Source organism: Lynx canadensis, chromosome A3 (assembly GCF_007474595.2).
Source record: "Lynx canadensis isolate LIC74 chromosome A3, mLynCan4.pri.v2, whole genome shotgun sequence".
In the NCBI taxonomy this organism is placed as follows: Eukaryota; Metazoa; Chordata; class Mammalia; order Carnivora; family Felidae; genus Lynx; species Lynx canadensis.
This window is the reverse complement of record NC_044305.1, coordinates 4,807,799-4,830,278: the sequence shown is the minus strand read 5'-3', so window position 1 is coordinate 4,830,278 and position 22,480 is coordinate 4,807,799. Positions and strand designations below refer to the sequence as shown.

Genomic DNA, 22,480 nt, shown 5'->3' with positions numbered 1-22,480 from the left:
ATGACAGACAAATAGACCAAAGGGAGCAGACTAGAAAGTCCAGATATGAACACTTGATTTAAGACAAAGGTGGCAAAGCAAAGCATAGATAAAAGGCAGTATTTTCAATAAACGGCACTGGGTCAATCGGATACCATATGGAAGGAAATGAAACTTGACGCCTACCTCACATCATACACAAAGAAAGCAATTCCAGGTGGACTGCAGTTCCAAACGTGAAAGGTAAAACAATAAAACATCAAGAAGACAATATAAGGAAATATCTTGATGGCCTTGGGGGAAGAGAACGTTTCTTATACGTGACAAGAAAGCCCCGAGCATAAAAGAAAAAGTTTCAAAATCGTGAACTACATTTAAATTAAGAAGTGCTCATCAAAAGACATCATTCAGAGTACCATCATTTCTCTATCTGTAAAATTGGGATAATAATCGGACTCGCTCGGCAGCAATTGCTGTGAACCTTCCACGATTTAATAGACAGAGAGGCACAGACTGTAATTTTTTTAAAGAGGCAACGGAAGGTAAAGAGACTCGACTTAGTATCATCCAGCCTTCCCAGAACGGTGTACTTAAAGACAGGTATGAGGCAAGGCCACAGGTAGACAAGTCCAGAGGACTGCTCGGAATGAGAAACACACAACAGCTTGTGAGTGGAAGGAAAGGGTGTGTGTCGCAGGCGAGAAGGAGGATGCTGAAGACAGAAGGAGTATGTGATGGAGGAAGGGAGACAAGAAGAGAGACGCCTCCTCCCGCCCACTCGCCCCCAAGACAGGAGGGACGAACGCCCTCAGACTCAGGTTTGGGCAGATTGTAAGGTGAAAAGAGGTGCCTTAGTTTCTTACTTCTTTAGGAAATAACAGTCAAGGTCATCTGTCGAAGAGGCGTGGTCTGAGGCTGGAGAAGAGTCCCGCCAGCACCCCAAGGGGTGACACCACATTGGGACGATCTGCAGGAAAGTTCCGGTCACAAATCAAAACAAGAGAGCCATGCTCCCAACAGATGCTCCTCAATTATGGGGACGCATTTTACTTTTCTGCGAATTGCACAGGTGGAAAGAAAGCCGGTCAGCAATCCTATCTAAACACCATTAAACTGCGTCACCATTTTATTCCTGGCTTGTACCAGGTAATCAGCAAAACGGTCACAAGAGTAACAGAAAAATCTAATCAAATGGCACCATTCAGACAGGATCCCGACACCCTGGGAACAGCCCGCGTTCCACCTCATCCACGAGAGTCCTCAGAGCTGTCACAGAGAAACGGCCACTGTTGTCAGCTCAAACCAGACCCAACAGAGGGCTGCGAGCGTGGGAAGGACTGGCGAGCTCACCGGTTGAAGACGTTCTCACTGAAAGCATACTTTTCCAGGCGAGCGAGGGGAGGCAGGTTACCCTGGCCTGGAACGTCCAGAAAGGCCGTTAGCCTCATGCTGTCACGATCCGGGCCGTAGTCTTCAAATCCATCTAAAGGGGAAGAGGGGACAAAGCCACACTCATCAGGTCACACCTGAGCAAAAGCAGGTCCTTGAAGCAAACCTTCTACCTTCACACCCTTTCCCGTGGGAGTCTTGAGAACTTGACCGACTCCTCTAAAATGAAGTGGGTAGGTTATAACGCAAGAGAAGGGTGACCGGACCAGAGTCATAAAGAAAAGCTAAGTGCTTTTCTTTCAGTGCTGTCGACCTGACTTGTGAGTCACCTCTCATCAACACGATGGGAACCTCTCCTCTACCGGGGAACTCAGAAGCGAGGGAACAAAGCAGCTGGCCGAGCCCTGGCAGAAACGTCCGTGAAGTGCTATGCAAACAAGTGTCCAATGGTCAAAAGAAAAACATATGGGGGGGGGGGGCGCCTGGGTGGCTCAGTCGGTTAAGGGGCCGACTTCGGCTCGGGTCATGATCTCGCGGTTTGCGAGTTCGAACCTCGCGTCGGGCTCTGCGCCGATACCTGGGAGCCTGGAGCCTGCTTCGGATTCTGTGTCTCCCTCTCTCTGGCCCTCCCCTGCTCGCGCTCTGTGTGTGTCTCTCTCTTAAAAATAAATAAACATTTTAAAAAATATTTAAAAAAAAAAAAGAAAGGAAAACAGGTGAGTTTGACCTCGTAACCAAGAATCGGAAAGAAAGTCCGCCCCGTATCTTGTCTTGCCCTTAACGTACTTGTCGCACAGCTTCACACACTCCGTGACACTGATTCCCATCAAACCACGTGGCGACACCCAAGCGGAGCCCTCCACGTGGATGTCTAACGGCTTCCTCCAACTCACCCTGGCCAAACATGAGCCCGCTGCCACACCGGCTCTTCCCCACTAAGCCAGCTCTTCCCCGCCTCCCCAGCGGACGGCAGGCAACCCTCCCTCCAGTGCAGTGGGGAAGTGCGGCCGAGCTCATGGGCACTGGAACCGAACGTCCCTGAAATGAAATGAATCCCCCGACCGCAACTCACTAGCTGCATGCCCACGTTAAGTGATTTAACCTGTCTCCACCTCCGTGCTCCGTCCCCTAACAGGGACGATGTAAAAATGCGCTCTCAGGATGCTAAAACAAGGGAGACTGGGCATGTCAAGCCCCGCAGATCTGGCCCCTCGCGGTCTGGCCAACCTCGATGGTGGCCACCACCCTTTCCCCACCCACGCATCAGGGGCATAAACGCTTCCCTACTGTCCCCTGCACGGAAATAGCCGAACAGGAAACGCTACTCACGCAAAAAAGCAGAGGCTTCCTACCTGGCAGAGAGGAAAACCAGCTGATTTAGGCAGTAACTGATAAGGGTTTAAAATAAGAAATGACACGTTTGTGCCTAGGTGTTTACTTTGAAACACTAACCACATTTTCCCTCCACAAATTCTTTTAGGCTAGTAATTAGAGCTTATTAAAAATTTACATTGTGTAACAGTTACCCAGAGAATTTTAATAAAGAAGTATACGTCTGTAGAAAAACTACGTGTGACGCACTCAAATACATCATTTCTTGCAGGATCCCTGCCAGGGAGGAATGGGTCCCCACTGAGTCACAGCCAAGCCCCCACCTCACCCCCGACCACAGTCACTTTGTAGGAGCTATTTTCAGTGCGTTTCAGGGCCCATGAGGAACACACAGCCTCCAACCCACAGACATTTACAAAGCAGCGTGAACCTAGCCTGCAGGGGACTTTAAAAACATGAAGTTTAAAAAGCCGAGGTGTCTTGGGGCGCCTGGGTGGCTCAGTCGGTCGAGCGTCTGACTTCAGCTCAGGTCACGATCTTGCAGTTCGTGAGTTCAAGCCCCGCGTCGGGCTCTGTGCCAACGGCTCAGAGCCCAGAGCCTGCTTCAGATTCTTTCTCTCCCTCCCTCTGCCCCTTCCCCGCTGGCGCTCTGTCTCTCTCTGTCTCTCAAAAATAAACATTAAAAAAAATAAATAAAGCTGAGATGTCTAAATGTTTGGGGTCACAGAGAGCTTTGGAACTGGATGACGCCCACAGACATACATACTCAGAACTTTTCCTAAAGAATCAAGGGTTTCAAAAGATCCCCTGAGACCCACCTATATACTTGGTGGGTTAAGAGGCACTCTTCAAAAAAACTCTATCCGCGAACTAAAGAACTTAGCAATTAGTTCCACAAAGAATAACTGTTATCAGGGAATATTAATGATTCCATTATATTAACTATATAACATTATACTAACTATATACATGGAAATAAAAGCCAAAAACCATAAACTACTGGGTGATAACTAATCTTCATTGGTCTTCCTATAGGCCAGGAACTGTGCTAAGAGCTTCACAGATAGCGGTGGTTCATCAAATCCTGACAACCACACTATCCCCATGTTTCTGTTAAGGAAGCTGAGGCTGAGAGGATCTGAGACAGCTGGAAAGGCCACACAGCCAGAGAGGAGCAGAGTCAGAATGAGAACCGAACAGTCGGACTCTACGGGGCGCCTGGGGGGCTCAGTGAGTCCAGCGTCCCATTTTTTAAAATTTTTTTTAACGTTTATTTTTTTTTTGAGACACAGAGAGACAGAGCGTGAGCAGGGGAGGAGAGGGGCAGAGAGAGAGGGAGACACAGGCTCCAGGCTCCGAGCTGTCAGCACAGAGCCCGATGCGGGGCTCAAACCCACAAACTGTGAGAGCGTGACCTGAGCCGAAGTCGGGAGCTCAACCGACTGAGCCACCCAGGTGCCCCTCCAGTGTCCCATTCTTGATTTCAGCTCAGGTCATGATCCCAGGTCGTGGGATTGAGGCCCGTCAGGCTCCGCACTGCTTGGGATTCTTTCTCATTCTCCCTCTTTCTCTCTGCCCCTCCCCCAATCACACTCACGTGCTCTCTCTAAAATTAAACACACACACACACACACACACACACACACACACACAAAACACAGTCAGACTCTAGACACAGCACTATGCTGTAGTGCCAGAGAGGAAACCTACATTTTAATTTTCGAAGAAATTCCTCCCACGTCCCTGTCTGGGCTTCAGGCACGGTGACCTTCCAATGCACCAAAGTCCTTCACCTCAGTGATTTTCTACATGTTGTTTCCACTGCCTGGGACGCTGTCACTTCTTACCCCCTAGCCCCACCCCAGCTGAGGTCCCCCTCGGGGACGCGAGAGAAGGCCCCGCCTCTGCATATAGCCTCTCACGGAGCTGGGGACTCCCCTGTCCTAACACTCCCCATGAAAGTGGCAGCATCGGGCTTTGTGACTGTCTTAGGTTCGTCTCCGAGCTCCGTGGAGGCGCTGTGACCCCAGTGCCCAGTATAGTACCTGACAAGTAATAGGTGCTCAATGAAAAGTAGCGAAATGAGGAATGATACCACCAAAAGAAACTTAAATAAAGAAAAACAAATGCTGAAACAAATGGGTGTTCTCATACAGACTCGTAAAGAAGAAGGAACCTTACAGCATGCCTCGATAAACTCCCTCATTTTATAGACCACTAAAGAGGCGCACCCCCAAAGCCAGCGGCAGAGCTAGGATTCCTAGAGCCTAAATGTTCTGTGTTCCAGACCAGTGCTCTTTCAGGAGATGAGCAGAAAGTCTACTCAGGTGAGGCTAAAGGAATCAAAGAACACCAAGGCCGGAGGGAAGGGTCATGGTCTCCGAGGTAACTGAAGGAAAGTCAAAGACTTCCGTTTCCGGCCAAGACGGTAAAAAAGCCTCACGTTTTACACATCTAGAAAGCTAGAAAACCGTCCATGAAACCAGTCTTCAGGCCCTAGACAACCGGTAGCGCAGGACCGGGGCCCTCAGACAAGGGACACAAATAAGGAACCCCTGAGACAGCAGCCTCCCATCGCCCAGAGTCCCAGCTGTGGAGAAGGAAACGTGAGGAGGCCAAAGAGGATGGAGTCTGCAAAGGAGGGAGTGGCAGCGGCCAGCCCAGTAGCCTCTGGAAGCTTCCACTGTGTACTGAGTACGTGACAGAGAACTACTGAGACTCGGGAGGAAACATAAGAAAGGAGCCAGCGGGTCCTTCCCAGCACTGACGTGTAGGGAATAGCAGTCTGTTCCCACCAGTCAGAGGAGAAAGACCTGTAACACGGCGTTGTCTTAGCAGTAGGGCTAAATTGCTCTAGACTAACGCCCGCTCTAGACCCACCCCAATAGAACTTACATCAAGCCTCACGGAATCAAGCACAATCCAGGAAAGTTCACTGCACACCATAACAAAATCCAGCATTACTGGATCATACAATTTGTACTGTGAAATCTAACAGCTAACAACCCCAAATTCCTAATGTCTGGCATCCAGTCAAATATTACCACGCATGAAAAGAAGTCAAATAATAGGACCACGATCAGAAATAATGAAGAAAACCCCCCCACAAAATGTCAGAGATGATAGAATAGAAAATTATCTTTAAACAGCAATTAAAAGAATGTGCCATAGGGGCTCCAGGGTGGTTCAGCTGATTGAGCATCCGACTCTTGATTTCAGCTCAGGCCATGATCTCACGGTTCCTGGAATGGAGCCCCGCGTCAGGCTCTGTGCTATCAGTGCAGAGCCTGCTTGGGATTGTCTCTCTTTGCCCCTCCCCCACTCACGCATTCTCTCTCTTTCTCTCCCAAAATAAATAAACATTAAAAAAAAAAAAAAAAGAATGGACCATATATTCCATGAAAAAAATGTTGATAAGAAAAATAGAAATTAAAAAAAGACCCCAGTGTAAATTCAAGAGATGAAAAACACAATAAATGAATCAAAACATAAACTGAAAGAAATGAACAGATTAGAGAACTAAAAAAAAAAAAAAAAAATTCAGAGAACTTGAAGATACAGCAATAGAAACTATCCAAACTGGGGCGCCTGGGTGGCTCAGTTGGTTAAGCGTCCAGCTTCAGCTCAGGTCATGATCTCACAGTTCGTGAGTTCAAGCCCCATGTCAGGCTCTGTGTTGACAGCTCAGAGCCTGGAGCCTGCTCCAGATTCCGTGTCTCCCTCTCTCTCTGCCCCTCCCCTACTCACACTCTGTCTCTCTCTCTCAAAAACAAACATCAGAAAAAAAAAATTAAAACAAAAGAAACTATCCAAACTGCAGCACAAAAAGAAAAAAATAGAAAAAAAAAAAAAACACACAAAGCATCAGTTACTAGGTGACATTATCAAGCACCATAACATATGTATAACTGGAGTCCCAGAAAAAGAGAGGGGGAAAAAAAAAAAAGACAGAGATGGAGAAAACATTAAAAATTTTAGAAGAATGGCTGAAAAATTTTAAATTTGATAAAAACTGTAAGCTTAAAGATTCAAAAAACTGAACCCCCCAAAATTACACATAATGAAATATCACACACTGAGACACAACATAATCAATTGCTAAAACTTAGTGATCAAGAAAAAAATCTAAAAAAGCAGTCAGAAAAAAAAAATACAGATTACATTAAAAAAGAGATTATAAGGGCACCTGGGTGGCTCAGTTCTGTTCCCTTTCTTCTGTTTCCCTTTCTCTCTGCCCCTCCCTTGTTCTCTCTCAAAACTACAAACATGTTAAAAAGGAAAGAGATTATAGACTTCATGTCAAATATCATTAAGGAAAAAGAAGATGAAAGGTGTCTTTAGAAGGCTGAAAGAAAGAACACTAGTCAGAACACTTGAAGAAATCTTTTTCAAATTTTAAGGGGAAACAGACTTTTCCAAACAAACAAAGGTGGAACAAATTCATCACCAGCACACATGTGCTATGAGAAATGTGAAAGGCAGTTCTTCAAACAGAAGAAAATGATACCAAGATGGAAATCCAAAGCTACTCAAATAGAAGAGGCTCCAGGATGGTGTATGTGTGGGTCAATACAAACAACCACTGTCTTCTCATTCTATAAAGTCTCTTAAAAACGCCTTAAAACAAAAATCATAACAACGTATTACTGAGTTCATAGCATATGTAGAAGTGAAATAGCAATAAGGCAAGAAAATCAAATAGAACATACAGATTGGAAAGTGAAAGGAAAAGGAAAACTGTCTTCGTTCACAAGCATGAGTGTCCAAGCAGAAGAGTCTAATGAGATTACAAAGAAACCACCAGAACTAATAGGTGAGTTTTGCAAGACTGCAGGAGGCTGTGCATGTATGGGGGCAGGGGTGTAAGGAAAATCTCTGTACCTTCCTTCAATTTTGCTGTGACCCCAAAACAGCTCTCAAAACTTGTCTTTTTTAAAAATAGAGTTATACCATTTTCATGGATCTGTATTGGACTGAATCCATTTTATGGATTCAACATTGTTAAGATGTTAATCTTGCCAAATTTACCTATAAATTCAATGTTATCCCAATCAATTTGCAGAAATCAATAAGCTGATTCTAGATTTATACGGAAATGCAAAGGACTGAGAATAGTCAAAGCAATTTTGAAAAAGAAAACAAAACACCGGGCGCCTGAGTGGCTCAGTCAGTTGAGCGTCCAACTTCGGCTGAGGTCATGCTGAGAGCTCAAGAGCCTGGAGCCTGCCTCGGATTCTGTGTCTCCCTCTCTCTCTCTCGCTCTGCCCCTTCCCCTCTCGCGCTGTCTCTCTCTCTCTCTCAAAAATAATTTTAAAAAATTTTTAACTCACAATTCCAAACCTCAAGATTTAGTATCATGATACTGTGATATTGGCTTCAGGGTAACATACAGGTTAACAGAACATAAGAGAGAACCTACAAATAGATCTGCAAATCTAAGTCCAATGCCATTTTTCACAAAAGTGTCGAGGTAATTTAATTCAGCAAACAGAGCTAGAATAACTGAATAAACACGTGAGGGAAAATGTCCTTTGTTCTTACACCACAAAAAATAATTAACTCAAAATAGATCATGGACGTAAAAAACATAAAATGATAAAACTTCTAGAAGAAGACACAGAAAAACCTTTGTGCTCTTTAGTTAGGCAAACATTTCCTAGAGTGGTGCAAAAAGCATGTGCCATGAAAAGAGATACTGATGAATTCAACTTGATCAAATGGAGAACTTTTGCTCTTCAAACGACATTGGTAACAAAATGGAACACCAGTTGCAACACCTGGCTGGCTCAATTGGTGGAACATGTGGCTTTTGAGCTCAGGGTTATGGGCTCAAGAGCCACTCTGGGTGTAAAGATTACTTAAAGATAGTACCTTAAAAAAAAAAAAAAAAAAAAAGAGGGGCGCCTGGGTGGCTCAGTCTGTTGGGCATCTGACTTCGGCTCAGGTCACGATCTCGTGGTCCGTGAGTCCGAGCCCCACGTCGGGCTCTGTGCTGACGGCTCGGAGCCTGGAGCCTGCTTCGGATTCTGTGTCTCCCTCTCTCTCTCTGCCCCTCCCCTGCTCATGTTCTGTCTCTCTCTGTCTCAAAAATAAGAACATTAAAAAAAAAAAAAAAGGAAAGAAAATGGAATACTGAGCCACAGACTGGGAAGAAAATACGTGTAAAACACACATCTGATGAAGAATCTGTATCCAGAAGACATAATAAAGAACACTTGGAGCTCAATCTTTAAAATGGGGGCGGGGGGGGGGAAACCAAAAACTGAACAGACATGTCACCACAGAAGATACCCAAATGACAGCTAAGCACGGGAAAAGATGTTCAACATCATTAGTAATCATTAGTAATCATGGAAATGTCAATTAAAAGCACAGTGAAATACTACCCACCCACTAGGAAGGCTAAGAAAATTTTTTAAACTGTATTAAACGTGTTGCAAGCAGCAAGTGGATCTCATTCATTGCTGGTGAAAATGCAAAATGGTACAGCTACTAAAATGGTTTGGCAGTTGCTTCAAAAAAGAAATATACACTTAACCACAATCCCACTCCCCAGTGCCTGCAGAGGAGAAATGAAAACACATGTATATTTATACTAAGACTTGTATTTGTGCGTTCACAGCAGCTTTATTCAAAACAGCCAAAGACTGGAAATAACCAAAATATCTATCCACAAAGTGGATAAACAAATTGTAGTATACCCATACAAAGGAATACTTCTCAGTAACAAAAAGGAATGAGCCGCTTATATGCAACAATATAGATGCATCTCAAGAGCATCATATCAACCGAAAGAAGCCAGACACATACAACTTCATTTTGCAGGATTCTGCTAATATGAAATTCTAGGAAGGACAAAACCATAGTATTATATAGCAGATCAGTGGTCGTCTGGGGTCAGGGGTGGGGAAAGGTGTGATGGCGAGTGGCCATGACATGACTTCCGGCAGGTGCAGGAAATGTTTTATTTCCTGGTTGTGGTTGTGGTCACACAACAGTACATACTTGGTACATAGATTCATTTTAACACATTAACCTTCAGTGAATATTATTATATATAAATTATACTTCAGTAAAGGTGGAAAAAAGCAAAAGAGAAAAGGGAGGAAGGAAGAAAGGGAAGGAGAGAGGGAGGAAGGGAGGGAAGGAGAGCAGAGACTGGCCATTCTTCTACTCTTCCCAAGCCCACCTTACGAAGGCTAGCATGAAACTACCTGGCAGGTTGCTGGCAGCACAGTGATTAAAAGAATTCTTAAGAGTATCTAACTTCCTTTGCTCTGATTCTATATTTATGAAGTGAGCTTGAGATCTTAATCTCCTTGAGAACTCCGATTCAAATCCAGAGAATGCACAGTACTTATGAGACCACAGGGAGCTGTGTGGTCTTCAGGTAAAACTTCAATTCATATTAAAGGCATGCAGGGGGGCGCCTGGGTGGACGCCCAGTTGGACGTCCGACTTCGGCTCAGGTCATGATCTCGCGGTCTGTGAGTTCGAGCCCCGCGTCGGGCTCTGGGCTGACAGCTCAGAGCCTGGAGCCTGTTTCGGATTCTGTGTCTCCCTCTCTCTCTGACCTTCCCCCGTTCATGCTCTGCTTCTCTCTGTCTCAAAAATGAATAAATGTTAAAAAAAATTTAAAAAAATAATAAAAAAATAAAGGCATGCAGGAACGCATCTCGAAATTGCCAGGGTGTTCATATTTGTCAGTAGGGTGCTATCTGCCCCTGAATGGTGTGGAAAAAGAAAAAAAGAAAAAAGCACTGTCCAGTTCCTATTCTAGACTTTGTCCAGTGGGGAGGTACTGATCTATCCACCACAATACCTTAGCCTTCTGGGCAAATATTCACCTCCTTCTAGCAAGTAATAAACTGATATTTTGATTTCTTTTTTTTTTTTTAATGTTTACTTATTTTTGAGAGAAAGAGAGAGAGAACACAGGGGAGGCGCACAGAGAGGAAGACAGAGGATCCAAAGTGGGCTACTCACGCAGCAGACAGCCCGACACAGGGCTCAAACCCACAAACTGGGAGACCATGACGGCAGCTGAAGTCAGACACTTAACCGACTGAGCCACCCAAGCGCCCCCTGACATTTTGATTTCTATTCTGACCCCAGTCCCCTTTCTCCATCCCCATTATTACCAACTTAACCCAGCATAGATTACCATAGGAGCAGAGGCTCTGACAACTCCATTCAAACCCCAGTTACTGGGATTTCCGACAACTTACGGTGGGCTGAAGAGAAAGGAACCCCTTCCCACCACAAAAAAATAAAAATAAAAAGTAGAAAATACAGAAATGTAGATATTTTAAAATGCAGGAAGGCAGGAAAGAAGGCAGAAAGGACATCCTCAACGCTAGAAAGGAAGATAGAAAAGTGAGAGCAGTTAGCCTAAGTTGACACCCCAGGATCAACATTTAAGACCTAGACACAGGTCTTAGGCACTAAGACTTTTTTTTTATTATTATTATTATTTTTTAGTGTTTATTTATTTTTGAGACAGAGAGAGACAGAGCATGAATGGAGGAGGGGCAGAGAGAGGCAGACAGAATCTGAAGCAGGGTCCAGGCTCTGGGCTGTCAGCACAGAACCCAACATGGGGCTCAAACCCACGAACCGTGAGATCATGACCTGAGCCGAAGTCGGAGGCTCAACCGACTGAGACCCCCAGGGGCCCCAGGCACTAAGACTTCTGAAGCCCACATGGGGATAAAAGATATGGGTAGTGAATTCGAAACCAAGCCCCCATATAAGACAGTTGAGGAAAGGGACTACAGTTAGGGTGGGAGTGGAGAGAGGCATAGTCACTCGTGAGAAATCAAACCACAGGCCTACGTGGCCTATGAGCGCAGAGTCAACTCACACCCCTGCAGAGGGAAGAAGCCCTGCCCTGAGCTACGAGAGGATTGCTGTCCAGAGAACTCCAGTTCTAGGCATCCCAGCAAAAGCGAACAAGAAGCTGCTCTAAAGAGCCGTTCACAATCCAATAAGCGCGCAATTTCACAAAACAATCCCTGCTGAAGATAAATAGGCGAGAAAAAATTTCAAACTGTGTATGGCTACAAGCCTTCAAGACAAAGACTTAGCAGATACAACAAATGGGAATCTGCACCCCCAAGATTCGAATATTAGAAAAATTTACAATAGACTATAGGATTTAAAATATACACATCAACATGAAAAAAAAAAGATGCGCAAGGGTGGGAAGAAAAGGCACATTTGAAAAAGAACCATGTAGAAATGAAAAATAGAGACAATTTAATTAAAAATTCAATAGCTGGCTTAAATAGCAGTTTAGACACAGCTCAAGAGAGAGTTAGTGAGCTGGAAGATTGATCTGACAAATCACCCAGAACACTGCACAGAGAAAAAGGGAATTGGAAAATCTGGGACGGCAATTAAGGCACATGAAGAATGGAAAGCTAACATCTAAGATAAGTCCAATAAGAATTCCAGAAAGAGGGATTAATGAAAATAGGAAGAGGCAATATTCAAAGAGATAATGGCAAACAATTTTCCAGAATGGAAAAAAAAAATGAATATTCAATTTGAAGAAGTACAAATCCTGAACTGAATGATTAATAACAGATCCATACTGGGGCACCTGGGTGGCTCAGTTGGTTGAGCATCTAACTCTTAATTTGGGCTCAGGTCATGATCTCATGGTCATGAGATCAAGCCCCACATCAGCACTGAGCATGGAGCCTGCTTGAGATTCTCTCTCTCCTTCTCCCTCTTCCCCTCCCCTGCTCACAATCTCTCACTCGCTCTCTCAAAAACAAACAAGCAAAAACCCACAAATCCGTATGTAGATGCATACTGTAGAACACCCATGGCAAAGAAAAGCATCAAAAAAAAAAAAAAAGATTAAAAATTAAACCCCAGATCTCTCACTGAAAAGATGTTACAGGCCTATTACTTATTACTTATAATCAATAAGAGTGTGAGTCCTTGAGTTAAAATACCTGGTTATGAAATCCACGCTGCCTCTTAGAAGGTATGTAACTCGGGATAGAAAGCTCCCCTCTCTGATTCTGTTTCCTTACCCAAAAATGGATGCCTGCCTCAGATGATTGCTGTAGTGGAGATTAAATGACATTAGACAGTCAGATACAGTTAGAACCTGAAACACACAAGCACTTCGAAAAGATCAGCTGCTATTATTATTATTAAATCACTGAGCACATCATATTACCAATATTGCTTATGTTTCTATCTCCAGGCTTCAGGGCAACCATAGCCACTAGAAAGTGTGGCAGGAAGTGGGGGGAATTCTCAGAAAGGAAAACATCAGAGGGGGAAGCCTCTGTATTAAACTTGGCCTGAACTCTATCTTGACCCCTAGACCATGCGTGTTTGTGGCAAATTCTACAGCACAACTAAAGCTAAGAGAACTGAACTGAGATCTGGGATACTACCCACCACAGGAGTGACCGTTAACAGTGGGACCTCATTCGTGTTAAGTACCTCCTGAAACAAAACAAAGAAATCTACACTCTTTGGAGGCATATAACAGAATCCAGAGACCGTATAGCATGTAATATTCACAATATCCAGGTTACAATCCAAAATTACTCAATAAACAAAGAAACAGAAAAACATGAGCTAGCCTTTTTAAAAGAGAAAAAAAATCACAGAGTGACTCTGAAGGGACCCAGATGTTGGAAATAGACAAGGATTTTATTTTACTTTATTAAATACTTTTTTTAAGTTTATTTATTTATTTTGAGAGGGGAGAGAGAGAGCAGGGGAAGGGCAGAGAACCAAGCAGGCTCCGTGCTGTAGCACAGAGCCTCACGCAGGGCTCAAACCCACAAACCATGAGATCGTGACTTCAGCCAAAACCAAGAGTTGGGACGCTTAACTGACTGAGCCACCCAGGTATCCCTGGAAATACACGAGGATTTTAAAGTAACTATTATAAAATGCTTATGGCTGTAAAAGAAATACACCTGTGATGACTACAAAGATCCTGAATCTCAGCAAAGACGTGGTGACTATTAAAAGATATTAAATAAAAATTCTCAAGTTGAAGTACTGTCTGAAATTGAGAAATTCACTGAGTGGACTTAACGGAATGATAAAATAATGGCAAATCCCCCAAATTTGGTGAAAGAAGTAACTGTACAGAATCAAGGATCTCAGCAAACCCCAAGAAGATAAATACACAGAAACCACACCTTAGACACATCCTAGTCAGACTGCTGCTGACCCTGAAAACAGCAGAGAAGAGCGAACACTATGTCTGCACAAAGAAGGAGGGCTGGAATGCTCTCTGGCGCCTGCAGAAGCAGTGGGGGCAGGAGAACGTTCAGATCACATCTGTGAAGGACTCACAGGAAAACCTATCAACCCAGAACGAGATATCTGGTGACACACCCTTCGGGAATGATGATGAGGTAGGGCCACTGTCAGACGACAACAAAAGGGGGGCAAATTGTTTTTAACACACCCTTTTAAACAGAGCCAGCCAACACAGACCATAAGAAATGGTAAAGGAAGTTTTCTGCAGACTGAAGAGACATGGTATCATTTGGAAACTGTATCTTCAAAAGGAATCCAGAACATTGGAAATGGTAAATACGTTGGTAAGTTTTTTTTAAAAACTAGATGTCTTCTTAATTTCTTCGAAAATACGTACGATAATCTAGAGCAATACAAAGCAAAAACGATACTCTTGTTTTTGTGGAATTTATAACATCTGCAGATACACTATATAATAAAAACTATAATGTGAAGTAGGAGGGTAGCGAATGGAACCATACAGTGGTCAGGTTTCACCATTTTACATAAAGGTGCTGCATTATGAACTCTAAGTAGACGGTTTCTGGCTCCCCAGTTGGGACTTGGGGACCCTTTAAAACCCTGGACCGTGTCATATAATGCCTGGCACACGGCAGACACTTAATAAATACTGGCTTCTGTAGAAGTCAGTCTCCCGAGACTTTGATTACCGGGATTCAATTCAGGAGTCCAGCAGCCCCTGAGAAAGCGGAGAAAATCTAGTTTCCACAACGACAAACGTGAGACGTGGCAGCGAGCCACCCCCACAACCCGAGTTACAAAGCAACCAGGACATGAATTCGCTTCTGCTTGCAAAAGTGAGAGATCTTAGTCTCAAAAGGAGAGAAAGCAGGTCACAGACCACCGTACAATTGCTAAAATAAGGTGAAGGCACTCGAACATTCAATATAAAGTACGTGAGTTAATCAAAAATATCCAATCATCCTAACAATGGGTATAGTAGAAGGAAGTATTGGGGATTCACAGGAAATACGTAAGGAAGGGCAGAGGGAGTCAAGATGTGTCAAGCACATCTGAAATAGTAAGAGATCTGAGTTACAGGGATTTTTAAGAACCAGGGGCACAGATTCCGTCTTCTACAGAACAAAGACCCCAGTGATCCGAGAGTCGCCGGTCTGGGGAGCCCTGCATTAATATGCTGCTGGCAGCGAGTCCGAGCCAGAGAACCGGACTCCAGTGCGCCTCGAGTTGGTCCCACACTCTCCGACTGCAGCTCTGACCCAAGCCAGCCGGCCACCTGGCCACAGAGTAGGGGCAGCTTGGGACATTGCGTCCCCCAGTGCGGCACAGGGAAGGTACATGGAGCATCGCTAACTCACACAGTGGGAAAGTTATTCCCATTCAATTCTCTAATTAAATCAACAAAGTCTCCTTTTGGTGCTCGGACGCCTTGAACTCTTCCCTAAAACTGGTGAACCTTCCTTTTTAACACAGCACAGGTCTTGCGCTCCGAGTCTTGCGCAGGCAACTGTCTAGAATTTAACGTCATTTGATTTTTATCTTATGATTTTTTGGTTAAGTTCCATGTTGAGCAACTGCTACAAGTTTTCCAAATTTGTTTAAAAATAAGCCATTTGATATAAAGAAAAATACAAATGGCATAGAGAGAAAGCAAAAATAAGAAAAGCAGTACAGAAATGACTGACTTCTGGGGGCTCCTGGGTGGCTCAGTTGGTTGAGCATCTGACTCTGATTTCGGCTCAGGTCATGATCTCCTGGCTCTTGGGAGCAGTCTCCGAGTCAGGCTCTGCGCTGACGGTACAGAGCCTCTTGGGATTCCTTCTCTCCCTCTCTCTCTGCCCCTCCCCCACTCGCTCCCACTCTCTCTCTCTCTCTCAAAACAAATAATCATTAAAAAAAAAAAGACTGACTTCTGAAAAATACTGGATTAGTGTAATCCAAGGAAAATATTCAGATTGATAACGTCACATTCGCGTGCAAATAATAATGCCTTTTATTCCCAGTACCGAAAGAAAATTTTGTAGGTAAACATTTTCCCTCCTGTGGATCAACATCCTTGACCCTTTTCAAAATTAGAAAATCCTACTGGAGTCTGAATTAATGAGATTATCAGTGAGATTATTACTATTTACCTATAAATGACAGATTCGATTTTTTCCTTTACCTATCTCATGAAAGCACCAGAGTTTACCAAAATGTCCATGCAAGCAAGGTTCGGATCCCCTTTCCCCAAAGCGAATGAAAACGGCCGGCATTATCTTCGATGTCACTTGTGAAGGCACCTGACAGGGGGCTGTGATTAATCACCTCTTTCCGTGGTGTTTTGATGTGTTTCTTTGTTTTACTAAGTTTTCCAAGACAGACTGAATCAATCAACAGCTGATAAACTATATAACACTAGCCTAGGATTTCTCCACTCAGCACTACTGACCCGCGCTCACTCTCTGTGGCGGAGGTGGGGGGGGGGGGGCGTGCACTGCAGGATGCCCTGCAACATTCCTGGCCTCAACTCGCTAGATGCCAGGAGCACCTTCTCCCCGAGTTGTGACAATCACAAACATCTCCAGTCACTGCCACAAGCCCCCATTTGAGAACCACTGTAAAAGAGAGGATCAGGTGTCCTCACCTGAACAGCCCCTGGTGAGAGGTTGGTCCCACGAAGGGCAGGGTCTGGGGTCAGTAGGAAAGATCCACCTTTGCCCCTCTGGGCACTCCCACTCCTCCTTCTCCCCTTCACCGTCCCCTCCTCCAGCCACGTGGCTCCCAGCTACTTCCCAAACACTCCAGGCCCTTCTCTGGCTAAGGGCCATTGCACTGCAGGGTGGTTCCCTCCGCCGGAGATGTCCTTTCTGATAACCTCCTTCTCTCTCTTTTTTTTTTTTTAACACTTTTTTTTTAATGTTTATTTATTTATTTTTGAGAGACAGAGACAGAGCAAGCAAGAGTGGGGGAGGGGCAGAGAGAGAGGGAGAGAGAGAGAATCCCTAGGAGGCTCCGCCTTCTCAGTGCAGAGCCCACGTGGGGCTTGAACTCACCAACTGTGAGATCATGCCCTGAGCCAAGATCAAGAGTCAGACGTTTAAGCAACTGAGCCACCCGGGCGCCCCTTCTTTTTCTCTTCAAAATCTGCCCCTTCGTCCACTCGGTGAGGTCCTCCCTGACCTTTATTTTGAAATTGCAAGCCTCCCACCTATTCCCCACCTTACCATGATCTACCATCCTGTTTTTCCAGAGAAATCATCACCTTATAACACACAAAATGTTTACATCCCAGGTCTACTGTTTATCAGCTGGTCCACTCCTCTCCCCACACCCCTGGAAAATCTTTGATTCACTGATATGCTTGGTACACAGCAGGCACTCAGTCAAAGTTGCTGAATGAGGGGCCCCGGGGTGGCCCCGTCAGTTGAGTGTCTGACTTCGGCTCAGGTCGTGATCTCACAGCTCGTGAGTTCGAGCCCCGCGTCGGGCTCTGTGCTGACGGCTCGGAGCCTGGAGCCTGCTTCGGATTCTGTGTCTCCCTCTCTCTGTCCCTCCCCCCGCTCGCACCCTGTCTCTGTCTCTCTCAAAAATAAATAAATATTAAAAAAAAATTTTTTTAAGTTGCTGAATGAATGAATGAATGAATGAACGAGTGGTAAATATCTGCCAAGCCAGCTTGCTGTGCCTCCTGACAGGTCCGTAGCTCATAAAATGACTCCTGCTCTCACAAAGAATTTTCTAGAGCTTACATCTCTAGCCCTGCTAAGAGGGCCTATTGTCTGGTGAACTGTTCACAGGAACCCAAGAGCTGAGGTCTAAGTGGTGATATCCTGAGTAGTCAATGACTCTCAGACCCAGCAAGTCTAGGTCACCCACAAACACCAGGAATCTCAAGCTTTCAAGTTAGAAATATGAGGTACAGGGGCGCCTGGGGGGGTGGGTGCGGTCAGTCAGTTAAGTGTCCTACTCTCGGTTTCGGCTCAGGTCATGATCTCACTGTTGTTGAGTTCGAGCCGTCCACAGGGCTCCATGCTGACAGTGTGGAACCTGCTTGGGATTCCCTGTCTCCCTCCCTCTCTGCCCCACCCCTGCTCACTCTCCGAGTTTCTGCCACGCACCAAGTCTACCTACAAGTTCATCACTGACCCTCTACCAAAAACGACTGATAATTTAAAGCTAACAAAGACCACTAGGGGAAGGGCTTGGAATGATTGTAGTTTGATACGTGGGGTGGGCTGTATGAAATGCTCAGCACCCTGACCCGCCCTGCACACCCATGTGTGCATGTGCCGCCATGCTTCCCTGAACTGTATGGCCAACATCCCAGCAGCCATCCGGTCAGCGGCTGTGGCTGCTACCTGTCCTCCGCAGGGACAGTCCCGGTTTTAAAACCCAGCTAACTAGCTAAAAGATATGCAGCTCACCTCCACCATCCAACCCAAACCAGAGTAGTTCTGAAGCAGTAGCCCTGAGCCCACACAACCCGAGACGAGATGGGCTTCTCTTCGATGAGGTTCCGATCAATTTGCAAAGAATAACGTAATCCCTAATCCTTTAACCGGATGCTAGGTAGCGAAATCGAAGAAAGAAAAAAAAAATCTCTTCCTTGATTTAAAGTTCCACCAGAAAAACAGATTTCTGGAACCTACAACTCTGAGGAAAAAAGGATTCATCCTCTTTTATGCTAACTCAAGGGTCATCTACCAAAAATAATGAACACAGCCAGTATATTCATCATTTAAAACAGTCTGGGGCATGGAATAAATGAGATGAGCACGCTCTAGTGGAAACACAATGGATCCTTGAACACGTGTGTCAACGTTCTTCACAAGACGCCGATCTGTCTTGAGAAAGGCTAAGCACAAATGAACGTTTTAAGTATAACGTTAGGTGAACGTGCTTTTACAGGTTCAAAGCACAGAACGCATAATCGAATAGAAAGAAAGAAAAGAAATGTCACTGGCCATCTTGCACTAAGAAGAAGATGAAATGATCCAGTACCAAAACCGAAAGCATGTTAATAGCGAACCCACCTCAAACATGTTTTCCTCCCCCCACGGCGGTTAGCTTCAGGTGACAACGGTAAACCATAATTCAATATTCAACTGGGTACTGGTGATTCAGAGATGAGAAAGACATGGTCCCGGGACCCGAAAAGCTCCCAAGGGAACAAAGAGCATCGCACCCATAATAACCCACTCTGGTGGCAAGAGCCATAGGATACCGATGGAAACAAGCCAGGAGAGAAGCCAGCTCTGCCTGGAAGCGGAAGGTGAGATGGCAGAGGCTTCCCTACGACAGGGTGCTGTCCGAGCTGGGCCTTGAAGGGCAAGTAGGAATTCACCATAAGGGAAGAGAGAGAGGATCTGGGAAAAAGAACATTCCAGATGAAGGGAAGAGCGTAACAGAGGAAAGTACGCTGAGAGCCTGCTGCCTTTGACCAGTTTGGGGAAGCCAGAGATGTCACAGGAAGCCACCAGGCCCTGACTGAACAGACACGCTAGAACTGGGTTTAAGTGGAAAGGTGAGAAAAAATAAACACAATAAAACATACCCAATGAGATCCCTTTATCGGCCCAGACGTGAACAGAGGCAGAGACGGAGGCAGAACGTTATAGCACGTCTACCCTGGCAAGCATTTTCATTAAGAACCCGTTCTCCAGGCATTCCCAATATTTACGATTCCCCATTCAACATGCCATCCTGTCACTATAAGTCTATGTGAGCTATGCCACCCTGGGCCAGCCCAATTATCCATACAATCCAATATTCTGTCTCTGACACAGCACTAGGGGACATCGGTGGGGAGAACACGATAGATGTGGCCCACTCTGTCTATGCCCATCTCAGAATGTTAGAATATTGGTTGATGGTGAAGAAGGACCTTAGCCTTATTTGCAAAATATGTACTTAAAAAAAAAATGCAGTAATGTAGAACTTACATAATTGATAATTTTATAGAGCGTCTCATTAGCCACTCTTCGATGAACAATTACTAAGTCTTTGTAAGGCCTTAAACAATTTTGGGAGGAACCACAGTAAACCATCCATTAATGTGTTATTTAAAGTGGTTTCATTCGTCAATGCCGATTCCTCTATTGGGACTATTTCTTTTTTTTTTTTTTTTTTAAATATTTTTTTTTCAACGTTTATTTTTATTTTTGGGACAGAGAGAGACAGAGCATGAACGGGGGAGGGGCAGAGAGAGAGGGAGACACAGAATCGGAAACAGGCTCCAGGCTCCGAGCCATCAGCCCAGAGCCTGACGCGGGGCTCGAACTCACGGACCGCGAGATCGTGACCTGGCTGAAGTCGGACGCTTAACCGACTGCGCCACCCAGGCGCCCCGATTGGGACTATTTCTAATAGCTAGACTAGACAAACCTGGCCCATCTAAAAGCTAAAGAACACTCTTGATTCTTCACTGGCTTTTAGGGGGAAACTGACCCCCAAACACTGCAGGTCCTTGTTGACTTAACTAAATTTCAACAGCAAGTTGCACGAGCAAACTTTCTCTATATAAATGCCATTCTCTAACAAGACCCACGCTGATTTATTAGCTCTTGTATGAGCAGATCCGACCAATGCATAATGTTTTATATGGCAAATCTTTGAGGGCTACTGATGGTTATTACTAGCGCTACGCCATGGGCTGGCCGAAAAGACCAACTTAATTCATGAGCAGCCGCCCTTTCCACACCATGCATACATGGAAATTCCCCTTTGATTTGTGGCTTTAATCACGGCTTCCAAAACCTGTCATTATTTATGACTCTGACTTTTACATTGACGGTTAACGGGAAACATTTACTCGGGCTACCTGATAGGAAAGAACTCTGCAGCTCAAAGCAGAGCATGTGCTCCATTCTGACATTACACATCTCCATTTTCCTGCCGACTCACCAGGTTGGGGATGGAGTTAGAGGAGGTGGGAGAGTGCCAGGCGTTACATAATATTACTGAATGGAAAGATATTACTTAAATATGCAGTGACTCCTCCAGTCAGATGTGAGGCAGATTCGAGAAGGAAAACAGGTTGTAAGACAAAACCCACAACCTTTGGGGTTTGTGTATGTGCGCGTGGGTCTTGACATTCCTACTGTTCAAAATATTTGAAATCGTCAAGCAATGCTGACCAACATAAAGTCACTTCTCTACTGACCACCTTGGCCAAGCTGCCAGGAAGGCCGCCCTCCTTCTTCTAGGAAAGAAGCACACTCTTCTATGGATGCACCAAGCTCTGTTCTGGTCTCATACAATCCAACCCCCACAAGTCTTCCACTCTTTCTGCTCTGTCGTCTTTCGCTTTAGGGAGCGCCTGGCTGGCTCAGTCAGCAGAACATGGGACTCTTGATCTTGGGGTGGTGAATTCAAGCCCCAGGATGGGTGTAGAGATGACTTAAATAAATAAAAAGCTGTTTTAAAAAAAGTATGTCATCTTTCCCTTTTCATGGACTCCTTCTCCTCAGTCCCTGGTTATACTCTCCCTTGCACCTTGATTCTAAAAATCAGTGCCTTTTAGAAAATCCAAGCATAACACTATATGGAAAAGTGTACAAATAGTAAGCGTTCCACTTGAAGGATTTTCACAAACTGAACACACTGGGGTGACCAGCACTCGGCTCAACAATTTTACCAGCACCTCCAAAAGCCCCTCGGCCCCCTTCCACTTCCTCTCCTACCCCAAGGATGACCACTCTCCTGCTTTCAAACAGCCCGGATGCCATTAGCTTTGCTTGTTCTTGTAGTTCGTATAAATGCCATCGTGCAGTATGTACCCTTTTGTGTCTGGCTTCGATCACTCATTATTATGTTTGCGAAGTTCATCCACATTATTAGGTAGACTCCTAGATCATTCACTATTATAGCTACATAGTTTTCCTTGTATGAATGGAACCACAATTCATAATCCATGATGGATTGTATTCATGATGGATGTGTGGGTGGGTTCCCGTTTCTGACTATTGAGAATAGTGCTACTATGTGATGGGTGAAACAGATAAAGGAGACTAAGAGCACACTTATTGTGGGGCACCTGGGAGGCTCAGTCGATAAAGCATCTGACTTCGGCTCAGGTCACGATTCCACGGCTCGTGAGTTCGAGCCCCGCGTCGGGCTCTGTGCTGACAGCTCAGAGCCTGGAGCCTGCTTCGGATTCTGTGTCTCCCTCTCTCTGCCCCTCCCCCGTTCATGCTCACTCTCTCTCTCTCTCTCTCTCTCTCTCTCTCTCAAATAAACATAAAAAAAATTTAGTAAGAGCACACTTACCATGATGAGCAGTGAGTAATGTATAGAATTGTTGATCGTTATAGTGCACAACATAACATTATGTTAATTACACTTCCATAAAAAATTTAAAAATAAAAAATAAAAGCAATAAATTATATATATATAATATATATGCAGTGTGAGAGAAAAAATTATCAGTTCTAGAATTACTAACAAAATTTATCCAGAGTAAATAATACAATGTCAGGTAACAGTACATAGGCAATAAATTATTACATGACTTTTTTTCCCCTAACCTATTCAA

General features: G+C 44.8%; 1 protein-coding gene across 6 annotated transcripts in view; it reads right to left on the bottom strand.

Moving 5' to 3' along the window:
- The window catches only part of LOC115509926 (serine/threonine-protein phosphatase 4 regulatory subunit 1-like), an 83,284-nt gene that overhangs the window by 54,208 nt on the left and 6,596 nt on the right, over positions 1-22,480 (bottom strand). For 4 of the 6 annotated variants that reach the window (XR_003967523.1, XM_030309320.1, XM_030309317.1 and 1 more), the window contains exon 3: positions 1,330-1,462. The exons of 1 other annotated variant lie outside the window; for it this stretch is intronic. Coding sequence is in view for 4 of the 5 variants with exons in the window: in XM_030309320.1 (XP_030165180.1) it covers positions 1,330-1,462 (133 nt within the window). In the remaining variant the exon portion in view is untranslated. Of the gene's footprint in view, positions 1-842; positions 947-1,329; positions 1,463-22,480 lie in introns of those variants that run through there. One more of the 6 variants, XM_030309319.1, reaches the window with a different exon arrangement.